General features: G+C 35.9%; 1 protein-coding gene across 7 annotated transcripts in view; it reads right to left on the bottom strand.

The window, feature by feature from the left end:
• KLHL13 (kelch-like family member 13) overlaps window positions 1-20843 on the bottom strand; it is a 302378-nt gene that overhangs the window by 15449 nt on the left and 266086 nt on the right. For all 7 annotated transcript variants that reach the window (XM_005859453.2, XM_005859451.2, XM_014534190.1 and 4 more), the window contains 2 exons: window positions 9232-9364; window positions 8521-8717 (listed from right to left, as the gene is read on the bottom strand). In XM_005859453.2, coding sequence (XP_005859515.1) covers window positions 8521-8717; window positions 9232-9364 — 330 coding nt within the window. The remainder of the gene's footprint in view (window positions 1-8520; window positions 8718-9231; window positions 9365-20843) is intronic.

Here is a 20843-nt window from a genome sequence, read left to right as displayed (position 1 = left end):
AACACAATTATAGTAATCAGTCATTAGTGAACGTTGTAGTTCGTTATTAATAATTATGTATAACAGGATATTGTAAAAATTAAGTTATGAAATTTTTACTAAAATGTTTCTTACACACCGTTATATTGGCTGGGCCACATAAATATTCGTTGTGGGCCATATGCGGCCTGCAGGCTGCGAGTTTGACATGCTTGGTGTAATGGATCTATTTTCTGAGGCAAGTAAGAAATACTAGTAGCCCTCCCTGGAGCAAGGGCAATTTGCATTTTTATACACATTTACTAGTATAAATAAGCAATAGCTGATAACAACACAAAAATAATTCCTAAATGTGCAGATTCTCATCATTATGGATATGATTGCAAATACAAACAAAAATTGGGTACTTTACATAGGCAAAATGATACCATCATTTGTTAGTCATCAAATTTAAAGCATTATAAAATAAGCCAAGATGAAAAATTAGCCCTAGCTGGCTTGGCTCAGTGGATAGAGCGTTGGCCTGCTGACTGAGGGGTCCCAGGTTTGATTCTGGTCAAGGGCACATGCTAGGGTTGCTGGCTCGATCCCCAGTAGGGGGGGTGTAGGAGGCAGCCGATCAATGATTCTCTCTCATCATTGATGTTTCTATCTCTCTCACCCTCTCCCTGCCTCTCTGAAATCAATAAAAACATGTGTGTGTTTTTTTAAAAAAAGATTAAAACCGAACTGTGTAATTTAGAAATGGTATCAAGGTATTTAGTTACTTCCCCCTTTTCTCTTCAACTTTATCCAATAAGAAAACAATTACTAAAATAATAGGACGCAGAAATATACCTTTTATTTGAGGGCATTTGGAAAATATGAGTATGCTCAGATACAGACCCACAGAACTGGAAAAGACTTTGACAGACCACCTAGTCAGTACAGATAGCTGCCTACTCTTTTCTTAAAAATCACTAGAGAAGGAAATTCATAACCTTCCAACTTGTCATCTTCTTGATAGATGGACTAAGCAGTTTCTATAGCTCATGTACAGCAGCTACCAACCACACTGTGGGTATATAATAAAGGTTAAATACTATAATTATAAGCAATATAAAAATTAAAGATGTGATGATAGATACAACTAAAAATAGAATACTGTTGAATTGACAGTAAATTACTAAAACCTTATTAATTTTAAAAAGAGACTTGGATAAAAAATATGTAATAGAAAATTAATTTGTATGAAGTGCATGTAATCAAAGATAAAAAATTAATTGTAGACTATAAAGACTTTAGAAGCAAAGTCTAAAATAATCATTAAAATAATAGTTAATATAAGCAGGCCAAAAATGATAGAATAATGGTAAACAATTTTTGGGAAAATGCAGGATTATTCAGTGATTGTTCATTTCAATCCACTGCTTAGTCATTATTATTAAAAGTACTTCAGCTAGCATATCCCCAAATATTTGGCCTAGCTTGACTTAACATAATAGACATGTGCAGTAACATAAACATATAATGTAACTCATGCATATATTAGAATATATTACATTTTCAAAATATGAAGTTTAAAGCATATTTTTTAAAAATTGTAAGTGTAAAAGAACTCTAATTTCATCTGAATATATAAAATTCCTGGCCAAAAATTCCAAAGAGCTATTATGGAAGTTAATTTAAATAATTACATTTACATTTTAAAGGACAGAGAAGCAAAAAAGAACAAAATTTCTCAACCAGTTATGAGAACCAATAAAACTGATTTTAAAATAATCAAGTACCCATGTAAATTTTCTTGATATAAATTATTCTATTGCAATCAAACAACTTTCAGTTCCAAGCATCATAATTTTCAATGTGGCATTTTCATTAATGTACTGGTACACATTGCTGCTATATTAAATTCAAATTAAATAAAATTTAATATACTTTAAATTAAATTTAAATAACCTACCCTAAATTAAAACTCAAAGCATACCCAATGCACCCAAGCATTGTCATTAACATAATTTGATATTTTAATAACAGGTTTCATCAGAAATCTGTGATGTTATTTTGTTGAAGTCAGTATCTTATACAAATAAATTCCCTTTTAGGAAAAAAACCCACAAAGCAAAAGTAAACAAGTATCTGCTTTTGTCTTCTCAAGGGAAATGCAAAGACTAAGAAATTAGCTGGCAAATTCTGGGGGACTCCTCCGACATTCAATGCACCAAATTCTCCATGGTGCTGTATAGTTTCTTAAAATGACAGCCTGACATCTAGTACCTCTAATGCAGAGAGAGAAAGCATGTCCATAGAAAAAGGCTGGGAACAAATCAAACAAGCTACTTTGGGGGACAGAGGATATCTTCCCCTGGGTCTCCTTCCATAGGTGAGGACATCGCAGGACATAGGGAAGGGACATTTTGGTAAGAAGAACAAAAGGATCATTAAAAACCAAAAACTTTCCTCTCAATTTTTGTCTCTCTTCAGATTCTAAATGTCATTTGAGGTGGATACTGACAGTATTTCCAACTTGGAGAAACCTATTCTCTTGCTCCTTTACACTTAGAATGCACTTCCCTTATTGGATACAATATTAGATATTACAATGGTCTTTTGGGAGGAAGAATTGTTTTGAACCCAGGCTGGGCCTGTTCTTCCCTTACAGAGCCTCACATGACAAATGGAAAAGAATAAGGTGGTTAAAGCTATAGGCAGAAATGATATGTAACAGTAAACACAGCACAGTCTGGGTACCAACTAATCAAAGAGATGCTCAGCCATAAATAAGCAGTATATGGGCATTACCTGTTCAATATCAGCCTTTGCATAAGGAAGTCATGCTTGGTTTGGTGGGGAGGGAAACAGTTTGATTCATTGTAAAATTACCTATGCATTTTTTCCTAATTTGCATTGAACCTCCCCAAAGCAAACAACAACAACAACAAAAGTTATCTGGAATGACATGTTTGTTATAATTGTTATGGATAAATACAATTTAGATTAAATAAGAAATGTAAATATATGTACTATACAGGAAATCCTTACATCAAGAACATTCCCAAAGCTTGCTGCTGATATCATCACCAAAAGAAACTATCTTTTCTAGAAACATCTGATTCCCTTCATTTTTTTTCCTTGACAGAACCCCTTTTCTCTGCCTTTTGCCTCACCACATTATACACCTCTTTTGTTTTCCACCATCTCTAAATTTTCATTTTATTCAGTTATCTCAATAACATTACTCTGTATTTCACTGTGAGCTCCCCAACCCAATAATAAATCATTGGTAGAACCAATTATATACCGGTATCAAGGAAAAAACAAACACAGGGAAGGCCTGGGAGGGGCTGAGAGTGGGGTAGAGGGGGGTTGGTGGGGAGAAAAAGGGGGACATCTGTAATACTTTCAACAATAAAGATAAATTTTTAAAAATGAGTTTAAAGAAAGTATCACCAAGTCAAAAGCACAATTGCATTTTAGTCTCTGTTTAAATATGCCTTTATATAAAAATAAAATGGTTTTTTGCTCACTTTCATTCAGTATTGTTTATTTTGTATAATTGTATATTTAAATTGTAATTTTTCCAATTCAATTACAAATGTCCTATTTCAACAACCTTATGTTAAATTGGGTTTTGTGGGCTAGCCTGTAATCTTTCATAATGGTAATTCTGTGGGGCAAATGCTAGATGTTACAAATTCTAACTTGTAAACAAATATAATAAACAAAAGAATTTACAACCTGTTTGTAAATCAGGAAATGGCTGCATGCTATTTAGCATGCTGTAGTTATGCAAAGTCATAAGGATAAAAGATGCCATTTTAATGGGCATATAACTAAACAAAGGTAATTTTCCATTATCTCCATGATATATGAAAGTAAACATTTTTAGTTTTACAGAAAAGTTTACCTATTCTGCTTTATATGGTTCACTGTCATTTTTTGTATTCATTTCATAGTCTTTCCTATAATTACCAAAAATATAATATAGCAAGAACAAAAGCACCAGATCTTATAAACTATAATAATAACCACCCTAAGAAAAAAAGTATTACCGCAAAGGATGTCAGAGTTAGGAGGAAAGTGGTTGATGTTCTGTAACAGAAAACCGATGTCTCTAGCCCACCAAACACAAGTGTGGCTTTAGTAAAGTATTTAAAGTTATGATTCAAAACTAATATATAATGCTTTGTGAATTTTTTGCTGAATCACATTTAATGTACCAGTGCTCCTCATCATCCATACAAATGATTAAGAATGGGGAGGAATAGAATTGTATCAGAGCTAATTATTTTTTCTAAGAGCTCCAATCCAAGTTTTGTTTCATTTATGTGAATTATAAGCACCCTATATCATTAAAAATATAATCCCGTTTCCTCAAAATGTTTGGTTTAAGCATGTAATCCTTAAAACATGAGATTATTAAGTTTAAAAATTATCTATAATAACTTAGCTTGTGGGAAAACTAAAACCAAATCTACCTTTGAAAAATATATAATCTTGAAACTTTCAGTTCTTATAAGTAGAAAAGGCACCCAGGGCTACTGCTTTTTCTGATTCACTTGATTGCTAAGAAAAGGGAAATAGCCCTGACTGGTTTGGCTCAGTGGATAGAGCGTCGGCCTGTGGACTGAAGGGTCCCAGGTTCGATTCTGGTCAAGAGCATGTACTTGGTTGCGGGGCACATCCCAGTTGGGGGTGTACAGGAGGCAGCTGATCGATGATTCTCTCTCATCGATGTTTCTAACTCTCTATCCTTCTAACTTCCTCTCTGTAAAAAAAAATCAATAAAATATATATTTTTAAAAAAATTTAAAAAAAATAAAAGGGAAATAGAGTGAGGCTAAACATTTAAGAAATGGAATGCATGAAAGAGGAATAAAGGAATAATTGGATTTTACATAATCCTTAAACTAATAATATACCAACTTTTCTCAAAAATTGTCATGGGTTTTAAGAGGGAAGATTTCCACAGTAAAGTCACACAGACATAGCGCCCAGGATGAAAGATAAGTAAATATAGGGTGTCCTAAAAAAATGTATGCATACTTTAATAGCTGATTTCTATTACATTTTCAAAATAAAATGTATTTTAATAAACACTGCCTTTATAATTATTCAAAGTATGTATATATTTTGGGGGATACCCTGTAGAATGGTGATCAGAAAAGTGGTGTTTCCTCAAAGTTGATAGGCAAGCAAGTTCTAAAACCATTAGAGATAGGAGTCAACTATACCACAAGTAAGCTTTCAGGGACAAGCCTAAAAATGAGTTTTAGGATGTCTACAGAGGACACTAGGAGTGAAGAATATAATCTTTAAGACAATATTAACTGTTCATTAAAATATATAGCCCTAGCCAGTTTGGCTCAGTGGAGAGAGCATTAGCCTGCGGACTGAAGGGTCCCTGGTTCCATTCCAGTTGTGGGCTCGATCCCCAGTAGGGGGTGTGCAGAAGGCAGCCTATCAATGATTCACTCTCATCATTGAATCATTGATGTTTCTATCTCTCTCTCCCTCTCCCTTCCTCTATGAAAGCAATATATATATATATTTTAAAGTTATATGGTAACCACTTCACATATTGAACTATTTATTGGCAAAGATTGACCAGGCCAATCCCAGGGACACAGATCATGTTTAAGACCAAACACAAAAGGGGAGGAGTGAAGATCCAGGCTCCGAGCTAAGGCCACGAGCTTGAGGTGCTGTATAAACTGCTTTGGGGTGAGGAATGTCCTTTGTTCTCCTTTTGGACTTTCTACTATGAGCAGGTATCTTCGGGTCCACTTCAGATGAACAGTCCTACTGGGAATGGGGGCCACAGGTGTTCTCTGCCACCGATGGGAGTAGGAGCACAGCCCCTTCCCTGCCCCAGGCCCTCACCACCCCACTGTCTGTGTCCATGGGTTATGCATATATGCATACAATGTCTTTGGTTGATTACCTCCCACCCACTCACCCTTCCCCACCTCCCTAAATAGAGTTATCTAGAACAAAATTATTTTCTAATACTGTTAAATTTTGATAATCGTATACTTTTATACCTTTCCATAAATTGTGCTTTATCCAGTTTGGTACTTTTCTTTTAGGTAAAGGAACTGATCACAACCAATGTCTAAAATTATAAGGACTAAACTTTGATATTTGATAATGAATAGGTCAATGATGTTGCTTGTTAATGATTAGTTCCAAAAAAAAAATCGCGACACTGTGCCTAGTTTGGCTTAGGATGACCATATGTTGCTAGGATCAATGTAAAGCAATAAAAAATGTAAGCATTGTGTTATTATTAAATTAGACATACATTTTTAAAAGCATATTCAATACAATTTACTTTTTCTTGAAATGAATTTGCTATATGATGTCAATGCACAAAACTAGAGGAAAGATGCTTATAGCTCTTGAGGGGAATGGCCTTGTATGACTAAATTAAAAATTCATTTAGTACCCAGATGCAATAATGACGACAAGCAGTATCTTGGGAAATAAACTTCACTTGGGCTAGTTGAGCAATGGAGAAGACAATACAAGTCAACACTACACCATGCTGCCATAAAACCCTTAAAAATAGCAGTTGGTTTAAAAGATTAAAAGTAATTGTGAGACACCAGTCTGAGTACTTTAGAATGGCAATAAACAAACAAAACACACTTTCAATAGGCCAGTTAATGAACTGTTGGCTGACTTTAAAAGATAAGGGGCAGCTTATTAATAAAACCATTAAGGACACATTCTCTTGAAACTTAGGGTTTTAAAGATAAGGCTCCATGCTTAGTAAATGTAATTTTGAAGGCTTAACAGCAATTATTTACCAATATTAAAATTGGTATGATGTAAAATCAATTATAGGAAAATGTATTTTCTATCAATATAATAAATTATAAAACATATCAAAATTTACTATTGTCACAATTTTCAATCACAAAAGCAATCTTCTTGGCAATATTTCTTTGCAACCAAAATATTCTGTTTCCCAGAAGAAAAGGTAAAAATCTCAACCAAAATAAGGCACTGTGGTCAGGAACTAGATGACTGCTAAACAGTTCATTAGTTGGTAGTTGTATGTGCTCTCTCTTATCTATTAAAGAGGGCTAAAAACAGTTCAATGGGTCATATGTTTTGATAGACTCAAAACTTATATTCTTAAAGGTTTATATATAGTTGTTAGTTCTTTTCAAGACCTAGATCCCATATTTAAAGGAAGAAAAAAGATTGATGAGCCTATTTGAAAAGACTTCTAGAAGTTCAAATTATGTTTCCCCAGAATTCTATTTAACTTCTGTTGTATAAAATCATTAAGGTGAATAAATCTAAATTAAAATATATAATACTAGAGGCCTGATGCGTGAATTTGTGCATGGGTGGGGTCCCTTGGGGTGGCCTGTGGGGATTGGGCCCCAGCTCGTGCCCCCCGCCTCACAGCCCCGCAGCCCCACCTGGCACCTCACCTTGGCCTGGCACCACCCCCTCACCTGCTCCACCATCCCACCTACAAGGCGATCAATTGGGGCCGGGCCCCCAACCCAGCTCCCTCAGCTCCTGGGAACTGAGCAGCGGCCCCACCCCCTGCTGCCACCACTGGTTGCCATCTGCAGCGTGATCAATCAGGGCCAGGACCCTCACTGCCACCACTGGTCGCTGTCTGCAGGGTGATTGGGCGGGGCAATCGGGCCCCCACTCACACTCGTTTTGGCCTGGTGCCGCCCGCTCACCTGCTCTACCATCTCGCAGCAGTCCTGCTCTCATCAGGGCCCATCAGAGCCGGAAGCACCTCCACTGCTGCCCACTGCCAACACCGCATCACCGACGCCTGCCATGTTCCGCGCCACCCCCTGGTGGTCAGCACATGTCATAGCAAGTGGTCAAACTCCCAGTCGAGGGGACAATTTGCATATTAGGCTTTTAGCACATGTCATAGCATGTGGTCAAACTCCCAGCCGAGGGGACAATTTGCATATTAGGCTTTTATTATATAGGACTAGAGGCCCGATGCACAAAAAATCATGCAAGAGTAGGCCTTTCTTCCCCTGGCTGCCAGCTCCGGCTTCCCTCCTCTGGCCGCTGGCAGGCACCCGGGTCCCGGGCTGCTTCCCTCCTCTGGCCGCAGGGACCTGGGCTGGCTTCCCTTGGGCCGCCCGCAGGCACCCAGGACCAGGCTGGCTCCCCTCAGGCCACCTGCAGGCACCTGGGTCTCAGCTTTGTCAGGAAGGATGTCCGGAATTATGTCCGGAAGGACGTCCGGTCTAATTAGCATATTACCCTTTTATTATTATAGATTGTTAAGAAGATTAAGGTATATATTAAGGTATATATTGTTATCAAATATTATTACTGTCTGGTGTCATCTGATTATACGGAAGGCTTTTATTAAATGACTGTCTTTTGTAAATATACACCTGTACTGTTTTCCTCTCAACTTGCTTCCAAACCACACACTATGTGACATCCCTCTCTAATGGCCAAAGTTTTACATGTGTAAACAAAAGATTCATAAGTCTGCTCTAAACAGGGGACATCAGAGTCTACTGCAGAAAAGGATTTGAGGATTTGAAAATATCTTACCCCAGATATGAGAAACACTTTGCAGAAGTCCAAAACCGGCAGAATCTGTAGAAAACTGGCAGCTTCCAGTGTGTCTTGAAGGTTGTCCATATTAAGAGAAAGTTTTGCAGTATAAATGAAATCAATAATTTTCCTTAAACCAACTTTGCTCACGCCATGAAGCTTAATGCACATTAAATCTTGTTCTTTCATTCCACCTTAAATAAAAAGACATTCAATTAAATGAAGACAGATAATTTAATTAAGGTCAAATTCACTTCTGCTGCTAATTAGATACAATAAAATAAAAACAAGTTTTATTCTGTGTGAGCATTCATGTCAGTTAGGCTTCTGCATAATTTATAATTAAAGAGTGTACTTAAAAGGAGTATTTCTATACTAATGTTCTCCTGTCACTTCGTATCTTTTGATGAATGAAAGATTGTAGTAGTGGGACCCAGAGTCTCTGATGCCCATTCATATATGTGTCTGGTGGGGAAAAAGCTGTGAAATAAAGGAGGACGGAGGTATGAAAGAGGTACATACATTTCTCAAGTTTAAAAAACACAACCCACAACCACACTTACTCGTTGTATATTCCTTTTGAAACTGTTTCTTCTTATAAAGACACAGACCAAAAGACCTGAATAAACTTTAGAAATTAAAAAAAACCTGAACACATATTTTTCATATTGTTGTAACATGGATGCAGAGTTCAAAAAGGCAACCTACCTGTGAACATAGCCTTGAAGTAATCACTGGCAGAGGCCATCATGACTCTATGCACAGGGAAGGCATCATCTGTGTCACCTGGCATCAGGGTCACATCACAAAGCAAGCCTTCATGTCGAAGCTGGTCAAAGCCCTACAACACGAACATGAGTTGCACTACTAATCAAGGTAAAATGGGTATACAAATCTCCATGTGCTAAAATTCTGTTTACATATTAATGTGAGTGCCATCTATTTGGAAAGTAAAGATAATAGAATAATTACTCAGAAAACAAAAAAACTGAACAGCTTACTTGATATTTGATTATATTTAATTCACTGTAGATAAAATATAACATTAAGACTAATTTAAATTAAGAACAAATAAGAAGAGAGCTATATTCATTTGCTTTTTTACACAAATGTTGGCTTTTACCTTATTTTGGAAAACAATTACCAGGTATACTTTCATTTCCCCATGTGCAGAATTATGGTGTTAGACTAACATTCTTTCCATAATAATATATTTATTAAGAATCCTTTTACAAACCTTATTGAGATACATTGTTTTTGTTTTGGTTTGAGGAGTTGTTTGTTTGTTTGTTTGTTTGTTTGTTTTTTGATAAAGGAAGGTAGAGAAACATTTGTGTTGGCTGCAAGGTAGGAGTTCCTTTCTACCAACTAGAATGTTCCATCTCCTCGAGAATAGGGAGGGTGTCTTAGGTATCTTTGTACTCTGTACATTGCTGCTGCTTGATCAATTATCTTTCAAGTTTCAAGTTTGGGATTTAATTATCTTTGGAAAAAGGAGCCCAGGAGACCTAACAGGAGACATAATTGTCCCCAAATACCTAAAGTCTAGTGGGGAATTAATAGGCTAGCAACCACAGAACAACTAAGCAGTTGTTTCTTTGGTCCTCTCTGGGGAGAATGAAACACATTAAGTTTACAATAGGAGGGTAAATGCACAAAAAAAGAGATAATACACAATCTAACAGTGAGGCTCAAAATGAAGATTTTGGCAATATTGAGTCTGCAGTTTCAAAAATGGAAATGTATTTTTATAAAAAAATCATGAGGATACTCATGCAAATTGCTTTCTAATAATCGAATGTAATATAATACAGAATGTAATACAACAGAAACAGCAAAGATTACTCTGCACCTTCATATTTTAATGACCTCAAATAAAACTTTTATTTAAAATTGTGTTTCATGGATTTGCAAAGCAAAAGGCATGACATACCAAAAAAATGCAGTTTTAGAAATATTGATCCTACACATATGTATGTAATCTAAACCTCAGTCTAAATGTTTTCTCATCATAATTTTTAAATTTCTTTTTAAAGAAATGCTTGAATCTACAGAACTGGAACTTCAAAGAGATAATGTGATCCAGTCACTTTCTCTCTGGAGAGATATATATTTTTATTCCAAAAATATTTATACAACTTACATATGTATCATATTTTTCTCTCTCTAATAGTGATTGACATATGTTTTTGCTCACAAATATCAAATCTTTCAGAAATGCCCCTTTCCTTTATAACATAAACATTATATACCCCATCCTTGCTATTTTCATTGTTAAATCATCTCCTATTCCTGTTACTTATTTAAAAGTAGATGTAAAAAGATGCCAATTTTAGGGGAATATTCTAATGCAGAAGGCAAGAAGTAGCTTTTTGAAAATTCATATATGCGGTCTAAATTGCAATAAGTGTAAGTGGGTTGCCTTTCAAATGTAGATGAGCATTGGGAAGTACTGAATGAAAGCTCTGTGGACCAGATGGGATGGTCAAGCAATACAGAAGGAGGGAAGGAACCATCAGCTAGAAGAGTTGAGGGACTAGCATGTTTAAATTCCCCAGTGCTTAGCACTTGCTTGGAACTTAATAAATGTTCAACTAGTAAATGAACAAACAAACTAAATTTTCCCCATAAACCACCACTTGGTATTTTAAAACCATGTAGTCACAATGGGAAGAACTATAATTTTCTGACAAGCCTGCTAGAAACCAGGAACTTTATTTGTGAAACTTCTCCCGATAATAATAAAATAAATTGTACCTATAGTGTTTATTTGTGGTAAACTGTACAAGCCAAGATAAGACAAGAGGAATTGAACCAAGGTTTGGGCGGGAAGGGGAGGGGATGTTGGTTCCCAAGGGCTTGCTTTTTTCTCCCTCAGATAAATTTCAGATTAAAAAATTTAATGTCTACTTGTTGTAAAAATATGAAAGAATATAAATAGAAAACTAAAAGTCCACCTCTTCTAAGTACCAGGAGTAACTACTGTTAACAGTTTAATCTATAATAATAAAAGCATAATATGCTAATTAGACTAGATGTCCTTCCGGACCTGGGGCTGCGAGGGAACCCCAGGTCCCAGGTGCCAGAGGGAAGCCAGTGCTGGCAGCTAGGGGAAGGAAGGCCTACTCTTGCACGAATTTCATGCATTGGGCCTCTAGTATATATATAATTGACCCTTGAACAACATGGGGTTGAACTGCATGGGTCCACTTATACCTGTGTTGTTTTTTTTCCAATTAATACTGCAAATGTATTTTATCTTCTTTATGTGTTCCTTAATAACATTTTCTTTTGTAAAGCTTATTTCATTGTAAAATACAGTATATAATACATATAACATGCAAAATACCTGTTAATCAACTATGTTATCGGTAAGGCTTCCAGTCAACAGTAGACCATTAGTAGTAAGTTTTTGGAGGCATCAAGTAACATATGGATTTGTGGCTGTGCTGGGGAAATAGGGGTGTCAACACCCTTACCCGGGTTGTTCAAGGATCAACTGTACTTCTAGAAGTGTGTGTGTGTGTGTGTGTGTGTGTGTGTGTGTGTAATCTATCTTTGGCTTGTATGTAAACAGGAATTATTTTTTTAATATTTTTTTACTGATTTCAGAGAGTAAGGAAGAGGGAGAGAGAGGTAGAAACATCAATGATGAGAGAGAATCATTGACTGGCTGACTCCTGCACGCTTCACACTGGGGATTGAGCCCCAAACCCGGGCATGTGCCCTGACCAGGAATCGAACCATGACCTCTCGGTTCATAGGTCAATGCTCAACCACTGAGCCACACTAGCTGGGCGAAGAATGTGCACTTCTAAAGAATTAATAGCCACTAGCAAGTTAAAGCATATGGTTTATCTTGTGAATTTATTACACCTTGGGTACTGGCTAAAAAGAGAGATGTCAAGATACCAATAAAATGAGACTAAGTACTGAATGCTGCCTTATTTTATTTTATTCATCAAATAATTTTGAATCGTCTTTGAGATATATGTAGATAATATTTTGAAAGGTAATCATGGCTTATTCAGCCTAAAGCAATGATTTATTTTCTTCTGTCAAAAATAAAAAAATAAAACTTCTTGGCTCATTCGCAAGCACTCCTGAGTTTCAAACATTCCTACAAATATTTTATACTGGAAATTGAGCATCATGATCTATGTCATTTCTCATTTGGTCCATACTCCATTAAAATTACTTGTTGAGGTATATATTCAATCCTCAAATTCTGAACCGCTCAGCTAAGACACCAGGAGCTTTTACCCTCTGCACAAACTTGATAATTTTGCTTCTCTTTACAAAACCTTTTAAAAAAAGCACACCTCTAATCTTTCTCAATATATTCTGGAATCCCCCCAAAAAGGAAGCTGAGGCTCCTAGATCACTTTTGGCACATTCTGAGTATCTTCTCTTGTAAACTTAATTTATCTGTCTTTAGCAAACTGTCTACTTTTGTGAGGTTTTGCATTTATTTTCAGTGCATATAGTTTCCCTTTCTATCTGTTTCACAGCCTTTATTTTCATATGCATAAATAAATAATCTCACTCTCCAATTCCATACTTGCCAATTTTATTCCTGATTATTGCTATCTTTATCCAAATAAGATGTGTCAATTCAGACTTTTTTCAGACAGATTCTAAATATCTTGTTTGCATGTGGTTATCTGGATAGCCTAGCTCTGTCTAAAGAAAAAAAAACTAAAATTGCTTTTATAATATAATTTGTTGTACAGAAGCAGGCAGTCATTTCTCTAAACAACTTTTCTATAGTTAAGTAGTCACTTAACATCGTTGATAGGTTCTGTGACTTAAAGCAAACCAACATATAACAAAACCAATTTTACCACAGGTTAATTGATATAAACAATAATTAAATTTCTATGGCATCTCATCAACATTATAACAAAATCACGTTGAATGAAGCAATGTTATTCCAGGATGCTGTACGCTAATCTTGTAGAGAATGCACACATTAAAAGAAAAGGTGGGAGGGGATTCTTCTCCAAAATTTTCATCTGCCCTCTATATAGCAGTCTCCTGTTATCCACAGTTTAGCTTTCCATGGTTTCAATTATCTGTGGTCAACCACAATCTGAAAATATTAAGTGAAAAATTCCAGAAATAAACAATTCATAAAATTTAAATTGCATGCTGTTCTGAGTAGTGTGATGAAAACTTATGCTACTCTGCTTTGTCCTGCCTGGGAGAGATGTGAATCATCCCTTTTTGTCCAGTATCTCCAGGATGTATATGATCTCCACCCATTAGTCACTAGGAGCCATCTCCATGATCAGATCAGTGTCATCAGAGAGAGAAAGGGAGAAAGGGAGGGAGGGAAGAAAGGAGGAGGACAGCCCACATTCACATAACTATTATAGTATATTGTTGTATTTTATTATTGGTTGTTGTTAATCTCTTACTGTGCCTAATTTATAAAGTATATACAGGGTTCAGTATTATCTGTGATTTCAGGCATCCACCAGAGGCCTTGGAACATATTCCCTTGGGATAAGGTGGAATATTTTATATCGTTCACTCATATATATTTTCACTATATAACTCTATAAAAACTCTTAAAGATACCCTGCACATTTAAAATGTGTTCTTCTATTATAAAATGATTTTTTCCACCAAATTTTACTGATTGCTCTTGTCAAAATTCTAAAAACATTCCTATTTCCATATGGTAGTCCACTAAACACAAATAGAGTCGCTTTACGCAAAATTGCTTACAATTAGTCTTTTAGAGTGTCTTTAAAATTGTTTCTATTGCTTTAAACTCAACTTCTTTCTGCCCTAATCCTTATCTTAGTTCTCTATTTTCCTATTTCTTCTGGATGTTGGGTTTCATTTATGAGGGTATTGTTGTCTGTTTTCAATTTCTTACGTCTAATGTTTTCCTTTCCCTCTTCTATAGCTCTCCCCATATCTTCTGTTTTGCCTTTTTCTTCACATCCTTTTGAGGAGGGGGGTGGGCGAGCATTTTTAAAAGCTTTAAACTTACCCAGCATACCAAAACTTCAAGTACTATTAAATAGAGGTAGGTATATATGTAATACCCTGAAGGACTGATATTTTAAATAAGTTTGATAAATTTTAAAATGGCCATATTAAAACAGAAGAGGATATATGTTGACATTACACAACCATAATATAGAAATCAGATGAGCTACAAATAATTAATACCAAAAATTTGTTGGGTATCAATAACTTTTAAATTAAATATAATGCCATTGTGAAAAAAGCTTGAGAGATACTGGTACTCTGGTATTAAAAAGCAATTTGATAAGCAAATCTTTCCACTAAATTCTGCATTGGAAATAACTTATTAGTATATTCTATCTAGTTTGATCAGTGAAATTTCAAAAAATAAATGGAGTAAAAAGAAAGTGCATCTTGAGAAGAACAATACAAATTATTAATGAAAAATATGTTTTATGAACAAAGGTTAAGGAATTTAAAAAAGAAAATTAAGCAATGTACTTCAATCTTTAAGTAAATATAATGTATTTTATTAAAACAATACTATCACTATGTTTTTGTAAGATTTCTCTTCATTTATTTATTATCTATAATAATAAAAGTGTAATATGCTAATTAGACCGGGCATCCTTCTGGATGTACTTCCAAATGACCTTCCGGATGAAGCCGGGGCTGCGAGGGAAGCCTGGGTCCCGGGTGTCTGCCAGTGGCCGGAGGGAAGCCCAGGTCCCGGGTGCCAGAGGGAAGCCAGTGCTGGCAGCCGGGGGAAGGAAGGCCTACTCTTGCATGAATTTCATGCATCGGACCTCTAGTCTAAGATAAATAGATATATCAAATGAATATAGAACTTTATATTAATGTTAATTAAACTCTGATCTCATTATATAACACTTCTTGGAGTTAAAAAAACTTCTAATGGCCTTCTATCATTGCATTATATCACAATATAAGACTTTAAAGACTTCTCTAATCTTGCTCCAACTTAACTGCTCAACCTTATTTTTCATTATGTCCCTAAGTACTCTGACTCATCTTATCAGGTTGTTCTCCAGACTATCTGATTGGTAAAAACCCAGATTTACTCCTTTTCTAGTAACTTTATGCCATTGTCTTTCTTGCAGAATATCTTCCCTCTTCCAAAGCCTAGTTAAAATTTGACCTCCTTTGGGGTATTATACTAAGAGATATGAGTCAGACAAAGACAAATACCATATGATTTTACTTATATGTAGAATCTGAAAAACAAAATATATGAACAAACAAAACAGAAACAAACTCATAGATAACAGAACAAATTGAAGGTCACCAGATGGCATGGGAGTTGTGGAGATGAGTGAAGGAATTAAAAAGTACAAATTGCCAGTTATAAAAATAGTCATAGGAATGTAAAGTACAGCATATAAAATACAGTCAATAATATTGTAATGACTGTGGATGGTGTCAGATGGGAACCATACTTATTGGGGTGACCATTTTGTAAGTTATATAAATGTCTAATCACTATGTTATACATATGAAACTAATATAACATTTTATAACATCTGTAATTGGAAAATAAACTGTTTTTAATTGACCTCCTTTGTAACGCTATCTCTAACCAAAACTCTAGGATAATTAGATACCTGTAGTGGGTCTCAAAAGTTAGCATTTAATTATATCCTATAGAATTCTGTGTCCAGCAAAGATGAAGTTATAGGGACTGGATTTATTTTACCGCTTGAAACAACTTAAAACTAGACAAAATATATGAAAAAAAGTAAGAATGGATGAAAGAGAAGGGTCTGTGCAAGATGAGAAATGAATTAGATGAGCCCCATGATTGCTTACTGCCTGAACTTTCCAATTACAGGTAGTAGGAGCTCAGGTGAAACCTGGAGTCTTCCCAAGATTAAGAGTCTGGGGAAGTTAAGTCAGCTAGGTTTGTAGGGCAGAATACAAGAGGAGAGATCTGCACAAAGAGTGACAGAAATCTAAAACCAGTTTCCCTCAAGTATTTAGGAGTGTTCTAAGTGCATTTGTCTGGGGAAAGAGACATCTGCAAGAACAAACAAGGCTCACAAAGAGCTGAGAATAGTTCCTATCCAAACCACAAGGGCAGGAACCTTACAATTCCTGGGCTTTAGGTAGAGTACTCAAAAGGATTTGCCTCAGTACTGGGGAAAAGTGTCCTAGAGAAAATGCTACTCTGGTTCTACCTCATAAAGCTTAAAAGTAAATGTCTTAATAGACATTTATTAAGTATTTACCATGTACCCCACCAGTCAATCATAGACATTCGAAAACAACAAATTAGATCCTACCTTGGGATCTCACAGATGGGTGATATTAACAGGGACTAAGAGGGAGGAACTGAAGAAGCCACTAACTCTGCCTGGGTCACACAAACTCCAGCTTCAAAAGGCATTGAAAGTAGCTATCAGGGAATGAATCCATGGAAGAGACTGTTTAAAGAAGTCTCACTATGCTGGATTATGCACTGAATAACTATTGTGGGAAGGACATGCAATTAGGCCAAAACTAGAACTCTAATTTTACCACTTACCATTTAAGATGTATCATTATGAGTGAATAGGGATTTACCAATCAGAAAAAGTAAAATATGGGCATTTCAGGGACAGGAAATGGGTGCAAAGACACCGAAGTGTGAAGGAATAATATATGTATAGAAAACAGTGAAAGATCAGAAGTTTTCCAGGCATTTGCCTTTAATATCTGTCCCATTAATTCTACTATGGTAAAGCAGAAGCAAAGACTGTATCACTTAATGGATAATGGATTAGAGATTGGCAAGATTGGAGTTATGGCAGAACAACAAGGACTATAAAATCAAAGCTGCTGAAAGAAAATCTTGTAAATCATGTGTATGATAAGGTATTTGTATCTAGAATATATAAAGAACTCTTCCAACTGAATAATCTATATATATAAAAGCCAAGCGACAGGAACGATGGAACGACCAGAACGACTGGTCGCTATGACGCACACTGTGGCAGCCAACCAGCCTGATCGGGGCCCCAATAGGCCTCCCCCAACCTCCCACAGCCCCTCCCCCCATCCGGGCCCACCCCTGATCAGTCCCCCCCAACCCCAATCGGGAACAGGGCAGACCAGCCAACCTTCTGTGGCCCCTCCCCCCACCAGCTGATTGGCCCCCATCAGGGTGGGCGGCCGGACCCCACCCATGCAAGAATTCATGCACTGGGCTTCTGGTAGAAAGACAAAGAACCAAACTAAAAACTGGGCAAAGGATCTGAATAGATAGTTCTATATTAAAGATGATATAGAAATGGCCATAAACACAAATGAAAAGATGCCTAACATCATTAGCGATCAGGGAAATATAAATCAAAACAACAAGATACTACTTCACATGTATTAGTATGGCTATAATAAAGAAGGCATAATAAGTGTTGACAAGAAAATGGAAAAGTTGGAACCCTCATACACTGCCCAAGGGAATGTGAAATGGTATAGCCACTTTGAAAAACACTCGGGAAGTTCTCTTTTTTTGAATTAGGCATAGAATAACTATATGAACCACCAATTCCATTCCTAGGTATACATAAAAGATCATTGAAAACATGTCCACACAGACACTTGTACATGAATATTCCTAGTAGCATTATTGATAATAGCCTAAATTTGAAATATCCCAAATGTCCATCAATGGATAAATTTTTAAATGTGGTATATCCATACAATGGAATATTATTCAGCCATAAAAAGTACACAAGTATTGATGCATGCTACAATGTGGATGAACATTGAAAGCATTATGCTAAGTAAAAGAAATCAGTCACAAAAGGCCACATACTGTAAAATTCCATTTATATGAAATGCTCAGAATAAGCAAATCTATAGAGACAGTGAGTAGATTAATGGTTGCTTAGGGTTGAAGAAGGGGTTTGGGTGTAAGTGGGGAGTGATTGTTAACGGATACAGGTTTGTTTTTGAGGGGATGATAATGTTCTACAATGGATTGTGGTGATATCTGAAAAACACTATGAATATATTAAAAACCACTGAATTGGCCCTGGTCAGTGTGATTGGTTTAGTATCAATCCATGCACCAAAATGTTGCCAGTTTGATTCTTGGTCAGGGCACATGCCCAGGTTGCAGTTTTCATCCCCTGTTGGGTGCATACAGGTGTTTCTCTCTCTCTCTCCCTTTCCCCCTCTCTCTAAAAAATCAAAGATATTTAAATGTATGTATGTTATAAATAAATAAGTAAAAACCATTAAATTGTACACTTTAAATGGGTGAATACATGCTATATAAATTTTATCTCATAAAGCTGTTACTTTTAAGCAATGAAGGTGCTAGTAAGGGTTTGATTCAATGAAGTACCTACCATAGGATGGAGTAGTAAAAGTAAAAGGATGACAACCTGGGTAACAGAATGAAGTCAAAGGAGGGAAGTTGTCCATAATACCCACAGCTGGAGTAGTAGGAAAGGAGTGAGGAAAATGAAATAATCCTTGCTTTTTACCAATTACTACTTAAGCAAACCTTACTTAATCTTCCTTACTTGAGTAAGTCTTTTGCTCTGCTAATTCCATCCTGGATTCTCCTGAGCTTTATTCAAGGTCCAAGCCTATTAGGTATCAAAATTCTTTCCAGGCACTTTCTTTGACAGCTTAGTTTGCTAAAGCCTATTTAATGGAGATGACTAATCTATTAGAGCAGATCAAACCCACCAGATGGACACTTTATTTGGCAAACCCATCACTTCTGATCAGCTACATTTTCTCTGACACCTTCCCTGTTTGGCTCAGATGGAAGGAAAATAAATCATGCACCTTACTTTCCCATAAATTGTCACATTTAATCCTCATATCTCTTACCCATATTACAGATAAGGACACTGGCCTAAAGAGGATAAATGACTTTCCCAAAGTCACTTAACTAGCTGGTAAGTGGTAAAACTAGGATTCCAGTTATGGCCTAAACACACGTCCTTCCGTCCTTCCAACTACAGTTATGCAGTGGGTAATCCTTCAGAATGAGACTTCTTAAAACAGCCTTTCCCCATGGACCCGTTCCCCTGAAAGCTACTTTCAATGCCTTTTGAAGCTGGAGTTTGTGTGATTGCTAATTTTAAAACAATGATAGCATTTACACATTAAACACTTCTCTAGCTTGTTCCCTTGACAACCACACACCTAAGATTAGATACCAAAAAAAGGTCCCTGTTACTGCTTGTACTTAATAATCTCCATTTGTGAGAACATAATTTTAATAGACTTTTAAAGAGTATACAAAATTTTTCAAAAGCAATATAAATTGGTAGCTCTATGCCACAACAGAAAATATTAATACCTTAAAAAACAAGCTTAGAAAAGATTGTCTTTACTTAATACAAACTCTCAGGTTATTTTCACATCACTGTGCCTACAAATCAGCCTGGACCAACAAAGGCTGAGCTAAAACATGACAGAGCTAAGGGTTCTAAGACACAGCTACACTTGTTTTGTCAACCATTATATATTTTTTAAATTACAAAGGTAATGTGCAAAAATATTTCCATTGTAAAGCAAATTAAACAGTGCAGGGTTATACAGAGCACAAAGTGCAAGACATCATTCTCCAGGTTCTCCATGCTCTTACATTCATGTATATGTACGCATATTGTATATTTTTCTACAAATGGATGGAATTGTACAATATATATTGACCTGTTACTATTTTAACAGCTTTATTGAGATGTAGTTAACATACCGTACCATTTACCCATTAACAGTGTATAATTCAGTGTTTTTATTATATTCACAGATAATATGTGCAACTATCTTCACAATAAATTGTAGGATATTTTCATCACCTCAGAAAGAAACCCTACACTCTTAAGCTATCACCCTTGTATCCTTGCATTTTCTCCAGCCCTAAGCAACCACTAGTCCACTTTCTGCCTCTACTGTTTCCCTATTGTGGACATTTCATATAAATGGAATCATATAATATGTGGTATTTTGTGACTAACTTTTTTCATGTAGAATAATGTTTTCAAGGTTGATCCACATGTAGCATGTATCAGTACTTCATTTCTTTATATAGCTGAATAATATCCCATTGTATGAATATGCCACATCTGTCCTCTTACTTTTTTCATTTGATATAATCTATCCATTCAATACATACAGATCTGTCTCGATCTTTTCAGTGACTGCACATTATTACATAGTTGACGCAACATAATTTAGGTAGCCATTTTCCTATGGATGGATAATTAAAGTACTTCCATTGTTTCCCCATTATAACATTATCTTATCTCCATATGATATAAGGGTTTCAGAAAGGGAGATGTCGTATCTCTTAGTGGAAGGCAGACTTAGCCTCT

Source organism: Myotis brandtii, unplaced genomic scaffold (genome assembly GCF_000412655.1).
Source record: "Myotis brandtii unplaced genomic scaffold, ASM41265v1 scaffold126, whole genome shotgun sequence".
In the NCBI taxonomy this organism is placed as follows: Eukaryota; Metazoa; Chordata; class Mammalia; order Chiroptera; family Vespertilionidae; genus Myotis; species Myotis brandtii.
This window is presented reverse-complemented; position numbering and strand designations above follow the sequence as displayed.